At 42.3% G+C, this 14,959-nt stretch overlaps 1 protein-coding gene across 6 annotated transcripts in view; it reads right to left on the reverse strand.

The window, feature by feature from the left end:
• Positions 1-1,081, reverse strand: part of RNF175 (ring finger protein 175) — a 59,251-nt gene extending 58,170 nt beyond the window's left edge. For 3 of the 6 annotated variants that reach the window (XR_011994986.1, XR_011994987.1, XM_072724886.1), the window contains exon 1: positions 756-1,078. Coding sequence is in view for 3 of the 6 variants with exons in the window: in XM_072724886.1 (XP_072580987.1) it covers positions 756-806 (51 nt within the window). In the remaining 3 variants the exon portion in view is untranslated. Of the gene's footprint in view, positions 1-328; positions 340-755 lie in introns of those variants that run through there. The other 3 variants (XM_072724888.1, XM_072724887.1, XM_072724889.1) reach the window with 3 other exon arrangements.
• Between the last annotated feature and the right edge of the window lie 13,878 nt (positions 1,082-14,959).

Below are 14,959 nucleotides of genomic sequence, written 5' to 3' on the forward strand. Positions count from 1 at the left end.
GCTCGGGAGGGGCCGGGGTGGGGAGCGGAGGGCAGGCGGGAGAAGCAGCAGGGGCCGGGAGAAGGGGGAGGGTTCGGCTCCCCGGGTGGGGGGCGAAGCGACGAGCACCTTCCGGGAGGTCATCCGCCCCGCCATCCTGCGCCCCGGCGGGAGGCTCGAGACCTGCGGACGCCCCGCCCGCGTGGGCCTCGGGAGGCCAGACCCGCGCCCCGCGCCCCGCACCTGCTCCCCTGGGGAGACGCCGCCCCGCGCCCCGCAGCCCCCGCGCCCCGCACCTGCTCCCCTGGGGAGGCACCACCCCGCGCCCTGCGGCCCCCGCGCCCCGCACCTGCTCCTGCTGGGGAGACGCCGCCCGGCGCCCCGCAGCCCCCGCGCCCCGCACCTGCTCCCCTGGGGAGGCACCACCCCTCGCCCTGCGGCCCCCGCGCCCCGCACCTGCTCCTGCTGGGGAGACGCCGCCCGGCGCCCCGCAGCCCCCGCGCCCCGCACCTGCTCCCCTGGGGAGGCGCCGCCCCGCGCCCTGCGGCCCCCGCGCCCCGCACCTGCTCCCCTGGGGAGACGCCGCCCCGCGCCCCGCGGCCCCCGCGCCCCGCACCTGCTCCCCTGGGGAGGCGCCACCCCGCGCCCTGCGGCCCCCGCGCCCCGCACCTGCTCCTGCTGGGGAGACGCCGCCCGGCGCCCCGCAGCCCCCGCGCCCCGCACCTGCTCCCCTGGGGAGGCACCACCCCGCGCCCCGCGGCCCCCGCGCCCCGCACCTGCTCCTGCTGGGGAGGCGCCGCCCCGCGCCCCGCGGCCCCCGCGGCCATGCCTCCGCCGCCCTGGGCCGCGCCTTCTCCGGCCGCGCGGGTGGGGCGGGTCCCGGGCCCTGCGGGGACCCTGGGGCAGCCCGGGTGGGTCCCGCAGTCCCGCGGTGGGCGGGGGCTGCTGCGCGTCCGGGCCGGGCCCGCGAGGTCGCCAGGGGGCGGGGCTGCAGAGGCTGGGAGGGCGCGGCGGGCTGGGGAGCGAGAGACCGGAGGGTGGTTCCTTCTGGCTGCTTCCTTCAGAAGCCTTTACCCGCAGGCAGGAGCTCAGGTGGCCGTGCGGAGCCCAGTGCCTTCCAGCCCCGGGCCCGCCGCCCCTTGTGCCCTGTCACCCGCAGTTTTAATAACCTAGACAGGTCCCCGGTGAAGTCACACTTGGCTCCTCCAAAGATGACAAGGGAGGGAAACTCAACTGTGGGGAGAGGGCAGGCCCTTTAGGCCTCTGTGCTGCTTTGCCCTGCACTCGCCCCTGGGAAATCACCCTCAGCTGGCCTTTGTCCCCTCCCTTGGGGACAGAAGGGTCCCCAGCAGAAGGCTGAGTCTGGTCTTTTTAAAAATTTTTTTATTTATTCATGAGAGACAGAGAGAGGCAGAGACACAGGCAGAGGGAGAAGCAGGCTCCCTGCAGGGAGCCCGACGTGGGACTCAGTCTCAGACCCCAGGATCACGCACTCAACCAAAGGCAGAGGCTCAACCGCTGAGCCACTCAGAAGTCCCCGAGTCTGGTCTTATGGCTGGGAACAATCTGGAACATTTGGGGAGGCTTTGAGGAGTGCACTGATAGGGCAATAGACAAAAAGGGAACATGTAAGTCTGGTCTGACTTACAAAATACGGCTCACTCCATTCCAGCTTGTGGTGCCTCATTGTTTTCCACACCTACAAGGAGCTACCAGTGGGGACTGACCAACAGACGGACACCTCCCGGCCATCGTAGACCTTCTGGTCTAGCAGGGTGTAGAGGCAAACATCCAGTGCCATTAACTGTGCTGAGTGCTTCCTATTCCAAGTACTTTACTCGGTGTTAACTCAGTTTTCAAAGGCCACCAGGCAGGGGTGTTATTACCTCCATTTTACACGAGAGGATTGACTCACAGACAGGTGCAGACGCTTGTCCAAATTTCAAACCCAGTAGGGGGTGCAGTGGGAATTTGCCTTTTAGCTTCAAGAGTGAGCAGGAGGTCTCAACTGTGATTCAAGACAGGGGGACCTGTCAGAAAGCTCTTGCTGTAGCTCCAGTTAAAGACAGCAATGACCTTGGTGGTGAATGTGCGTATGTGTAGGGATGGCAGGGAGGGGAAGGGATGTGGAGAGACGTGGATGGAGCCAAGAGATTTAGGTGATAGACTACGTAAGATTTACGGATCCTCAAGGATGGCTCCCAGGCATGTGGCTTGAGCAGCTTGGTATTTGGGCAGAGGGTGCTGAGAATGGGAATATGGAAAGAGCAGCAGATTTCTGAGAACAAAGATAATGACATATTGCCTCACTGTCTGGCTCTTGGCTTTTCTTCATGTGGAAAAGGCCATTTTTCTCCTTCTCCACTCCAGGATGTCTCAAATTCCTCTGGATTCCTCTAGGTCAACTGCTCCTGCCCCCCAAGGTATGGATGGAAATAGACTTTTTCTATCCTATAAAATTCTGGTCCATTATCATTATATAAGTTCTGATTCCCTGGTATGAGTTTCTCTTCCCTGGATGACTGACACCAGGAACGTCCACGTGTTTCACTGGAGACACATGTAAGTAAGCACAAAGGAAATCATCTTCCTTCTGATTTCAGCTCAACAGTCATCAGGGAATAAAACTCAAAAGACCGTTTCTTCCCTACTGGTAGTGATGGACTTACTCTGCTCTACTCTATCATATCTGGTTCCTTTAGTGACTCATTTCCAGATACAGAACTAATATCTTGTTTTCCAGAAAGTAACCACTGCTTTCTGGGGTGGCTTGCCCAAACCAAAGTTAATTACTTTGCAACTTTGTTTCCCAAATCAAATGCTTGGCAACTGACTGCTCCAAATCCTGGAGTAGATGGACAGCCTTCCTGTTGCTTAGAGCTCATCTCTTCAGCATATTAGCCATAGCTCATGCATCTTCCTGTAATGTCTTGGTCTAGAGCCCTGAGGTGATTGTAATCATGTCATGAAAGAAATGAACTAATGTCATCAAGGTGTTTGGAAAAAAAGGTGGATTCAAGAATATCTAGAAAATTAAATATGCTGTTTGGTGCAGGAGTAGAGAAATAGACCCATGCATTTATGGGAAGCTAGTTTTGGGACAGGAGTGGCAAGTTGGTAGGGATGCATGGACTATTTAGTAGTTGGTTTGCCATGCCAAGAAAAAACAGGTGATTTAAAAAGTAGAAGTTTAAGAAGACAGTTTGAAAGAATATCTTTATTATCTCAAGATAGTGAAAAATACATTAAACAAAATTCAAAAAGAACAAATCATAATGGAAAAGATTAGTAAATTGGTCTATGTCAAAATTTTAAATTTCTGTACAATAAAAAGTTGACATTAAAAAGAAGCAAGCCATGGACCAAGAGAATGTCATTTGCATATATCTAGCTGTCAAAGAATGAGTGCTCAGTAAAAAAAAACAGCAGAACTGTTGGAAATTACTTTTTAAAAAGTTTAAATCAATAGAATGTGGGGATAGAGACCAATTTTAAGAAATAAAATTATGAGACGTTTCATAATTTTAAGGGAATTTATGTTTGCATTTATATATATATGAATCAATCTAGAATGCAGTTCATAGGAATACCTAGTATTTGTTAAATTATTTACTGCAGAGTGGCTGCCTTCAGCCTTCTTATCCACTTCCTGAGTAGCATTCATTAATATTTCCCTTTTCTGCTGTCCTTCTCAGGACAACCCAACCGCCCTGGGATGATGGTACCACCTAATGGTAAGATCTTACAGAAGTCCTCTCTATTGTCTTACAAATGGTCTTTTTAAAGTAACTTTCTTTTTCAATTTACTCCTTTCCTCTACTCTCATGTCTTTTTCATACTTACAGATTATATATAATATACGTAATATATTATATATATTGGATTATATATATACTATATATGTATATATAATCCTTAGCCTCACAGCTAGAATGGGCGATTTTGAGCGACTTTAACCAGGTGCAGTATTGGTCATGTGGAGCAGGTGGTAGAGAGGAAGGGAGTCCAAACAACTGTGGGGCCTCCCCTCCCTGAAGGGGATGGCAATAGAAGAGTCAGTCTAAACAGGGGTAGGGGTGTCAAATTCAAACCATCCAGGTGATGTGAGTATCCAAGAGAGCTTGTCTGACCTCAGAAATCAGTGTGAAAAAGGCACCAAAAGTTCTGCACTTCTGTAATCCTTGGGGTCAGGGACAGACTGGTTGTAGATGGGGGTTATCATGTCTAAAAGGGGAGGGACACTGAAGCTAGATCCTACCTTGGCTGATGAAATGGCTGCATAGAGATACTCTGGCTTTTTCAGTCCCCCTCCACTTGCTAACCACCTCCGCCCCTGGGTGTTAGGTTGGCCTTCAGGTGTAGATGTTAGTCTCTGAGAATTGGTAGAAATCTCTTGCAGGCTAGTCTGATTCTCAACTGCAGGGGTTCCTGACTACAGTCCCAGTGTTCCCTGGCCTCTCCACCTCACGGAATAGACCTTTTCATCCTCTTTTCATTAAATCTGCCTTTGTTTAAACACTACCCACTCAAATAAATGAAAGATAGTCAACTTTATTATTTATCTCATTCTTTAAAAATAAAAAAGATTTATTTATCTGAGAGAGAGAGAGAGAGAACATGCACACACATGAGTGGGGGTAGAGGCAGAGTGAGACAGAGGGAGAATCCCAACTAGACTCCCCACTGAGTGGGGAGCCTACCATGGGGCTTAACCTCACTATCCATGAGATTATGACCTAAGCCAAAAATCACGAGTGGGATGCCTAACCAACTGAGCCCCCATTTATCTCCTTCTTTAATTATTAGTGTTGTAATATGATTGACCTCTACTCTTTCTTTGGCTAAAATGTGCAGAGCGTAGCTATATTATGATTACATGGAGTTTTGTGAGCTGGCGTGTGGCCCTAATCACCATTTATAACATTGCTTCTTTGGGAAAGTGCACTCTGCCTTTCAAACCACAGCCTTCCAAATGCACATTTGGAACACAATCCGTTTGTGAGCTGGGAACCCTCTGTATTAATGTCTGTTGGCCCAGGGCAGCCCCACAACCAACTGACATGTGGTTTAAGGTTCATGTAACAGCCGGTTCATTTAAATAATGTTAGCTGGAGCTCAGTTCAGGTTCTCAGGTTTCTGGTTAATTTGGAATAGAGGAGGCAGCAGAGTCACAGTGTTCAAACAGCATGTGTAAGGCTCCCCACTCCCTGTAGAGGGATGGCACATTTCTGCTTTTCATGATTTACCCTGTAGGTTTTAGGACCCTCGGACCCTCTTCTGAGGGCAAGCTCTTTCGTTCTGTTGAACAACTCATCTTGAAAAAAGAACTGCTTTTAAAAACCAACTATACTTTCAAGCTTGGAAGTTCAGCTAGGGTCATTCTCATTTATTGAGTTCAGGGGCCCTCTCTTTAGGAGGGAAAAGCACATTTAAGTCCTTGATGGGGTTCCTTGCCCTCCCCCACCTTGTTTTCCTTTCCTGATGTCTCCTTTAAGAAGTTTCAGCTTGGGGACGCCAGGGTGGCTCAGTGGTTGAGGGGCTGCCTTCACCTCAGGGCATGATCCCCCTCCCCTCGGGGAGCCTCTTCTCCTTCTGCCTCTGTCTCTGCCTCTCTCTCTCTCTGTGTGTCTCTCATGAATAAATAAATAAAATCTTAAAAAAAAAAAGTCTCAGCTTTAGTAAGTTAGAAGCCAGACAGCTTGTGCCAGACAAGCCAGTCTTTACTGTATTTACTGTAAAAAGGGTAAACATTTATGAAACACCCACAGTGTGTCAGGCATTGGGCTAAGCACGCTATGTATCTGGTATCATTTCATCCTCAGAATGAGCCAGAGTGACAGGTATCATGGTCCACATCTCACAGATGAAGACATTGAGTTAGAAGAAGTTAATTGCTTTATCTGATAATGTTATAGCAGCAACCACTGCTCTGTTGGCTCCCCAATCTCTCCGTTGGATGGGAGGCCATTGCTTTACTGGGGGAGACCCCAGGAAACTCCTGGTGTGGAAGTTGTATTTGTCATTTCTTTCTTTTTTTTAAAAAAAATTATTTATTTATTCATGGGAGACACAGAGAAAGATGCAGAGACACAGACAGAGGGAGAAGCAGGCTCCCTGCAGGGATCCCGATGTGGGACTCAATCCTGGGATCCTGGGGTCATGACCCACGCCAAAGGCAGACACTCAACCCCTGAGCGACCCAGGTGCCCCATATTTGTCATTTCCAGTTGAGACCAAGGACTTGCCTTCCCAGTTCCTACACCTCAGGTTAATCGCCAAGACCATAACACACCTCCATTCTGCAAAAGTCACATTCTCATGGAAGAAAAATACTAATGTTCCTTTTTTTTCTCTTGAAGCCTGACATGGGGCTCAATCCCAGGACCCCAGGGTCGTGACCTGAGCCAAAGGCAGATGTGTAAGCAACTGAGCCACCCAGGCACCCTTCTCTTGAGTTTAGATATTTGTCCTACTTGGGGGCTTGAAACAACATCAGTTATAGGAGCAATGACAAGAAGACACAGATATTTTTTGCTGGAGTATAAAGCCTTCCAGTGAGTACTCCTGGTTTTACTACACTCCCTGCCCATGATAATAGCTACAGCTTTTGATAGTGCCTACGAGGGCCAGGTACTTTCTTTATATTTAATCTTCAAACCACCCTCCAAGGTAGGTGTACTATTATTATCTTCATTCTACAATTAAGGACAAAGAAGGTCATTTTTTGAGCCATCACTGCTGCTTATAATGCCCTTTTCTTTTCTCATTTCAGTCTGCGGAAATCGTTTTACCTCACCCCATCCGAGGGCCTGACCAGCTCTATTCTCTCACCAGACTCTCCCAAATCCCCAGTGGGAATACATTTCTTTCAACCCTATGCTCCACAGCTTTTGCATTTGCCTCTATTCCACACTTGTGCTCTAGGTGCTGGTACATATGTCTCTATGAGTCACCAATTGCAAACATGGGGAAAGCAGAGACTCTGTTCTAATCATCTTGTGCTCACTGCTGTATCTAGCACAATGGCTGGTCTGGGGCCAGAATGAATTGGTGTGGTCGGTCACATTTCCAGGTGATCCTGCTTGTGTCCTCAGCCTCTTCCTGGCTTATGGAGGGAGAGTGAAGGCAAGTGGATTCCCATAGCCCATTAGCTCCAGGAAGAAGGGGCTATTATCACCATAGCCTTTTGCTGTCTACCCATAACAGGACCATTGAGACTTCTGAGCATTGATATGGACATAAACTTAAAATATAAAAAGGGGCTTAACTTGTGCCCTTAACATAATCCCATGCAGTCCAGATGTGCATATATTACAATTTGTTTTATAACGTGTCATTGTTAATCAGAACGGGGACCCACGTTTGCTGATACTTAATGATGCTGAGATGTGGTTGGGAGAAGGAGAGCAGTGTAAAGGGTAAGACCTGACTCCACTCCATTCTACATGTTATTCTTATATTGAATGAACATAAACTTTTGTGTTAAGCCACATAACTGCTGAGAATATGTTCCACACATTGAGTGTTGGTGATGAGTTGCTTTTCTGATTTATTCTATAAACTTAGTAGTCCTGAAATATTATATAAATAGTTGAAATAGTGCATGCATGGAAATAAAATACATATTTACTTTATTTTAGAATATTGGAGAAATGAAATATCAGTGTTTTTGGTTATTTGTTGTTGATTGCTATTTTTCTTTGGGAAGGATTTCAATTATTCTAAATTACCAAATGGCTATAAACAAAAATTTTGTGCCGGGCATTTTGTCTAATGACTTTTTAAAATTTAATATTCTTAAAAAAAATTTAATATTCTGGGGTGCCTGGGGGGGAGGTGCAGTCAGCTAAGTGTCCAGCTGTTGGTTTTGGCTCAGATCATGATCTGAGGTTCTTGAGATAGAGACCCGTGTCAGGCTCCATGTTCAAGGCAGAATGTGCTTAAAAATCTTTCTCCCTCTCCCTGCTCATACTCTCTCTTAAAATAAAATAAATAAATCTTAAAAAAATAATAAAATTTAGTATCCTGACTTAAAGTTATATATGTTTAATTTTTACACTAAACATTTTGCTGGATCTCAAAAGAAGGAAAATTTTAGAAGTCATCCTGGATGCAGTAGTTAGGGGGTAATTTAAGGAATAGCTAGACTGTACTACTTTAAGATTTTCCTGAATCTAAAAAAAAAAAAAAAAAGATTTTCCTGAATCTTATGAATATCCATCAAAGTGGCCATAGTTTTGGGGATGACTTCAAGTAAACATCTCAAAGGAAGTTTTATCCTGTTAGAAACATGTGTGTTGTACATTGTACATTGTGTGGTTTCAATACACTGCAAGACTTGAGTTGGGGTAACTGTCTGTACTACTGGCTCCCTAGAATTTTTGGGAGAGACAGCCTTTATTTTTCCCCCCTTAGTTGCTATTATATTCATACTTGAAGTATACATTTAAAGCTTTATTAATAGTGAAATGAGAATGAAAATCTCTTGGTAATATGTCATCCAAGTGAAGAATTATCAAAAAGAATAGTCAGAGCTGGTAACACAAGCATGAAAAACCTGATCATTTACTGGGCTTGGGGTGGGTTCATCATCTTTGTTTTCTAAATGGCCTTAGGATTGGAAGGGACACCAGCTTATGAAGAATACCACCAGTAAGAGATATTCATCAAAAAGGTTGTGGAAGAGGAAGCTATTTTGGTTTAACATGAGTTGCTTTTGAGGCACCTCTAGGCCACTCAGGCAGAGCTGTCTCTGGCTTGAGAAGAAAGTTAAGGATAGAGAGAAATTTGGTGTTTTATAGTGATGAATTCTATAGGAGTGAGTAACTATTTCCAGAAAACCTGTAATGTGAGAAGAGAAGGAGGTTCAGGAACATAGTTGATAGTTAAGACAGCAGGATTCATAATCAAACAAATTTGGCTTCAAGTTTCAATTATAACACATTCATGTGTCCCCTTAAGACTTGGGACATCTGACTTTTCTCACTAACAGATCTGAGATATTAATTCACATACCATACAATTCACCATGAGTGAAAGTGTATGATTCAGTGGTTTTTAGTATATTCACAAAACAATGCCGCTACCATTGCTGTCTAATTCCAGAACATTTTCATCACCTCCCAAAAGAAACTTGTATTCACTAGTAATCATTCCCCATTTCCCACTTCCTTCATCCCCAGCAACCATTAATTTCTTTGTGTGGATTTGCTTCTTTTAGATGGTTATACCACCACATTTTGTCTATCTACTCATCAATTGATGGACTTACAGGTTTTTCCTACATTTTGGCTGTTATGAATAATGCTGCTATGGAAGTTCATATATAAATATTTTTTTGGATATATGTTCTCAAATCTCTTTGAGTATATATTCCTAAATATATAGGAGTACACTTGCTGGGTCATATAGTAACTTTCTGTTTAAGATTTCGAGGAACTGCCACACTATTTTCCAAATTAGCTAAATCATTTTACAATTCCACCAGCAATGTATGAAGGTTCCAGTTTTTTCACATCTTTACGAATAGTTGTCATTATCTGACTAGTTGATTGTAGCCATTCTAGTTGGTGTGAAGTAGTATCTCATTGTGATTTATTTTGATTTTTATTCCCTAATGACTAGTAATGTTGAACATCATTTCACGTGATTATTGGCCATTTGTATATCTTCTTTGAAAGATACATTATATATTTTTATATATATAAATATATAAGTCCTTGATAAATATATATATTGTATATCTTCTTTACTTTTTTGCCCATTTTATTTATTTTTTATTTTATTTTATTTTTTTGCCCATTTTAAAATTAGGTCACTAGTGTTCTTATTGTTGAGTTTTAAGAGTTCTGTATATTCTGGATATCAGTTCTTTATCAGCTATATGATTTGCAAAGGTTTCCTTCCATTCTGTGGATTTTCTTTTTATGTATCATTTGGTGGTATGCTTTGAAGTACAAAAGTTCTAAATGAATCTATTTTTGCTTTTGTATATGTGCTTTTGGTATTGTATATAAAAAAAATCATCACCTAATCTTAGGCAATAGAGATTTACTACTATGGTTTTTTTCTAAGAGTTTTAGAGTTTTAGTTCTTATATTGAGGTCTTTAATCTGAGTTAATTTTTGTACATGGTATGAGGTAGGGATCCAACTTCGTTCTTTGGTATGCTGATATCCAGTTGTCCCAGCATCATTTGTTGAAAAGACTATTCTTTCCCCATTGGATTATTATCTTGGCCACCCTTGTCATAAATCAAGTGCATAAATATGATGGTTTATTTCTGGACTCTTAATTCTATCCTTTGATCTGTGTGTCTGTCTGTCTATCCTTGTGCTAGTACTACACTGTTCTTGATTACAGTAGCTTTGTATTAAGTTTTGAATTTGGGAAGTGAAAGTCTTCCAACTTTGTTTTTATTTCCCAAGATTGTCTTAGCTATTTTTGGTGCCTTGTATTTTCTTAAGGATTTTAGAGTCAGATTTTCAGTTTCTGAAAAAAATACAACTGGAATATTGATAGGGATTGTACTGAATCTATAAACCAATTTCGGGGTATTGCCATATTAACAATATTAAGTCTTCCAATTCATGAACATGGGATTTAAAAAGTTTAGTTAGTTCTTTAACTTCTTTCAGTAATGTTTTGTAATTTTCAGTGTACAAATCTTAAATTGCATTTGTTAAATTTATTCCTAAGTATTTTATTCTTTTTAATTCTAAATGGAATCATTTTCTTAATTTTGTTTTTGAATTATTCAATGTTAGAATATAGAATTACAGTTTATTTTGTATGTTGATCTTGGATCCTGTATTCTTGCTGAACTCATTTTAGTTCTAATAGTTTTTTAGTGGATTCCTTAGGATTTTCTATGTACAAGTTACTTCTTCCTCTTCAATCTGGATTCTTGTGCTCTCTCTCCCTTTCTTTCTCTCCCTTCCTCTCCCCCCTCCCCTCCTCTCCTCCCCTTCCCTCCTTTCCTGTTCCCTTCCTTCCCTTCTCTCCTTTCTTCTACTTTCCCCTCCTTCCCTTTCCCTCCTCTCCCCTTCCCTTTCCTTCTTTCTTCTTTCTCCCCCAACCATTTTTTTCCTTAGGCTTTTTCAAGTGCTTTTCTGTATCTGTTGATGTGATCAGTATGGTTTTTGTGCTTTGTTCTATTAATACAGTGTATTATATAGATTAATTTTCATATGTTAAACCAAGTTAGCATTCCTGGGATGAGTCACACTTGGTCATGGTATATAATTCTTTTAATATGCTGCTGGATTGTTGAGCATTTTTGCATCTATATTCATAAAGTATATTGGCTTGTAGTCTTTTCTTGTGATTTCTTGTGAGTGTCTAGTTGTAGTAATCAGGGTAATGCTGGCCTCATAGAATGACCTGGGAAGTGTTTCCTTCTCTTCTATTTTTTTGGATGAGTTTGTCAATGACTGATGTTAATTTTTAAAATATTTGTTAGAATTCACCAGTGAAACCCTCTGGGCTGGAGCTTTTCTTTGTGGGATAATTTTTGATTAACAATTCACTGCTTCACTTGTCATAGGTCTTTTTACATTTTCTACTTGCACTTGAGTTACCTTTGGTGTTTTGTGTTTTTCTAAGAATTTGTCAATTTTGTTTAGGTTGTCTAATTTGTTGGCATAAAACTGTTTGTAGTATTCCCTTATGATCCTTTTTACTTCTGTGGGTTTGGTAGTAATATCCCTCTTTCATTCCTGGTTTTAGTAATTTATTTATTTATTTATTATTTTTTTAAAGATTTTATTTATTCATGAGAGACAGAGAGAGAGAGAGAGAGAGAGACAGAGAGAGAGGGAGGCATAGACCTAGGCAGAGGGAGAAGCAGGCTCCATGCAGGGAACCTGACGTGGGACTTGATCTGGGGTCTCCAGGATCAGGCCCTGGGCCGAAGGCAGCACTATACCACTGAGCCACCAGGGCTGCCCTGTTTTTAGTAATTTAGATCCTTTCTCTTTTTATTTTGGTCGGTCTAGCTAAATTTTCATCAGTTTTAGTAGACAGACGCTTAACCAACTGAGCCACTCAGGTGCCCCAATTTTCATGATCTTTTTAAGTAATCAACTTTTCTCTATTCTTCTTCTAAGCTCAGTTTTATCTATTTCTACTTTGATTTATATAATTTCCCATCTTATATTTGCTTTGGGCTTAATTTGCTCTTCTTGTTTTTTTTTAAGACAGAAGGTTAAGTTACTGATTTGAGATCTTTCTCCTTTTTTAATGTAGCTTTACAGCTGTTTCCTGCGGAGCATTACTTTAGCTGCATATATTCATTTTTGGCATATTGAGTTTTTGTTTTCGTTCATCTAAGTTTCAAACACATTTAGGAATGTGTTGTTTAATTTTCACATATTTGTGAATTTCCCAAGTTTCTTCCTGTGATTGTTTCTAGTTTCATTCCATTATTGTTGGAGAACATACTTTGCATGATCTGGGTCCTTTTAAATGTATTAAGTTTGGTTATATGGCCTAATAAATGGTCTGTCCTGAAGAATGTTCCCTGGGCACATGTGTGGTGAGGTCAAGGATTTCAGGGCTGATCAAGGAAAGACAGGAACATGAGATGGCAATATTGCACAATCATATTATTGGGCCGTATTTTGCTGGGGTTACAGGAGAAGGGAAGACCCTTATAGCAGGAGGCTAACAGGGGAAGAGGAAAAGGGAACTCCCAGGGAGGAGGGGAATGGAGAGGGGGCTTATGTATCTAGATGGCATCATTCAGTGGCAAGATGGGGAGTGTCTGAGTCAGAAAGTACTACAGGGCAGCAGAGGTTTGGGGTCTTTTATAGCCACAGGGTTTATCTGATATATGGTTAGCAGATATTTGGTGCGGTTTTGCAGGGTATGTAAAGCAGGCAGGTCCTAAATGGCTAAAAATATTATTTTGGATACGCAAGACTTTGAGTTTGGCTTTGAGCTAATGGTATCAATATGTTGCGAAAAGATAAACAACATAAAGGCCAATATACAGGGGCTATCTTTGGCCCATTTATATAACAAATTGAGAAAAATGTGTATTCTACTGTTGTTTAGTGGGGTGTTCTATAGATGTCTGTTAGGTATAGTTGGCTTTAGTGTTGTTCTAGTCTTCTATTTCCTTCTTTACCTTCTGCGTACTTGTCCAATCTATCATTGAAAGTGGGGGCATAGTGGGAGCATTGGAGTCTCTGTTATTGTTGGATTTTCAATTTCTCCATTTTGTCCCCTCTCTGCATCTCTCCCACCTTCTCTTTTGCCTAGATAATTCTTTCTTGTAACCTAAAAAGTTCAGAATTTATGGTGGTCTGGCTTTTCTGGGCAGGGGGTAACTTTATTGGTTTGGGAGTGGTTTTCAGTTTAATTTTTCTTTTCTAGTCTTGCATCACAGGCCATTGTGCACATTCTAATCCTTTATTGGACAGGAGTTTAATGGAGTTAGGCCAGGAAATGTGATAGGGACCATGCTACACTCAGAACCTCTCCCCTTTCAATTGCTGTAGCTAGCGAGAGTTAAGATTGTTAAAAGTACAAAAGACTAAAAAGGAGTATTATGACCTCCCTGTACCACCTCCTGATTTTCCTTCTTATTTTAAAAGGTGTAAGTAAGTATACAATGACTTGGTTTTCCCCTACTTTAACTATTTTTTTAAAAAGATTTTATTTATTTATTCATGAGACACACACACACACACACACACAGAGAGAGAGAGAAAGAGTGAGAGAGAGGAAGAGACATAGGCAGAGGGAGAAGCAGCCTCCATGCAGGGAGCCCAATATGGGACTTGATTCCAGGGCTCATCCCAGGACTCCAGGATCACACCCTGGGCCAAAGGCAGGGGCTGAACTGCTGAGCCATCCAGAGATCCCCCTTCCCTATGTTAACTATTTTAATACTTAAAAAAAAAAAAAGTCAAACCCAAATGCTTTTCTCCCTTTTTCCTGTTTTTGGAACCACTGCTTTATTGGGACCCCAAACACAATGTTTTGCTCACTATAGAATTAAATACTACAGGGAAGTCTCCTTTGTTGCCTAAGACCTGGGTGCCAAGCATCTGGGGCATGACTACCACTCCCTCCTCCCATGCCTGTGTGAACATCATCAAAACCCTATGTATATCTTCTTCCACCAAATATCTGTTCACAACTTTTACTCATTTTCTACTTGCATTGTGATTTTTTACTCTTAAGTTTTGACAGTTTTTTTATATATTCTAGATACAAACCCTTTGTTAAATATGTGGTTTGCAAGTGTTTTCTCTAATCTGTAATTTGTCATTTCCTTCTATTAACAGGTTCTTTTCCCTCCTCAGCTTTATTGATATAGAATTGACAACTTAAAGGATATTGAAAGTGTACAATGTCATGACTTTGTGTACTTTTAACAGGATCTTTTGGATAGTAAAATTTTAAATTTTGAAGAGGTTTATCAATTTTTCCTTTTATGGATGATGATTTTGGTACCAAATTTAAGAATGCTTTGCCAAATACTAAGTCTTGAAGGAATAAATTTGTCTACTGTTTTTTCTAAAAATTTTATAGTTTTATGCTTTACACTTAAGTCCATGATCTGTTTCAAGTTAATTTTTGTATATAATGGGAGGTTTAGATTATTAATTTTTTTTTGCCAGTGGGATAGCCAGTTGCTCTATTACCACTTGTTGAAAATGCTATCCTTACTCCATTGTATTACATTTACATCTTTGTCAAAAAATAATTGAGCAGATTTGTATGGGTTCATTTCTGGGTTCTCTATTCTGTTTTATTGATTAGGAATACATCTATTCCTTTACCTCTACCACAGTCTTGATTATTATAGTATAACAGGAAGCCTTACCCTTGGGGAGGATAACTTTCTCCCACTTTATTCTTTTTCAAAATTATTCTGGTCTTCTAGAGCCTGTACCATTCAATATAAATTTTAGAAGAAAGTTGTCGATGTTTACAAAGAAGCTTGCTGAGATTCTGAAATAAGAATTAC

The sequence above is a fragment of the Vulpes vulpes genome, chromosome 10, assembly GCF_048418805.1.
Source record: "Vulpes vulpes isolate BD-2025 chromosome 10, VulVul3, whole genome shotgun sequence".
NCBI classification, from domain to species: domain Eukaryota; kingdom Metazoa; phylum Chordata; class Mammalia; order Carnivora; family Canidae; genus Vulpes; species Vulpes vulpes.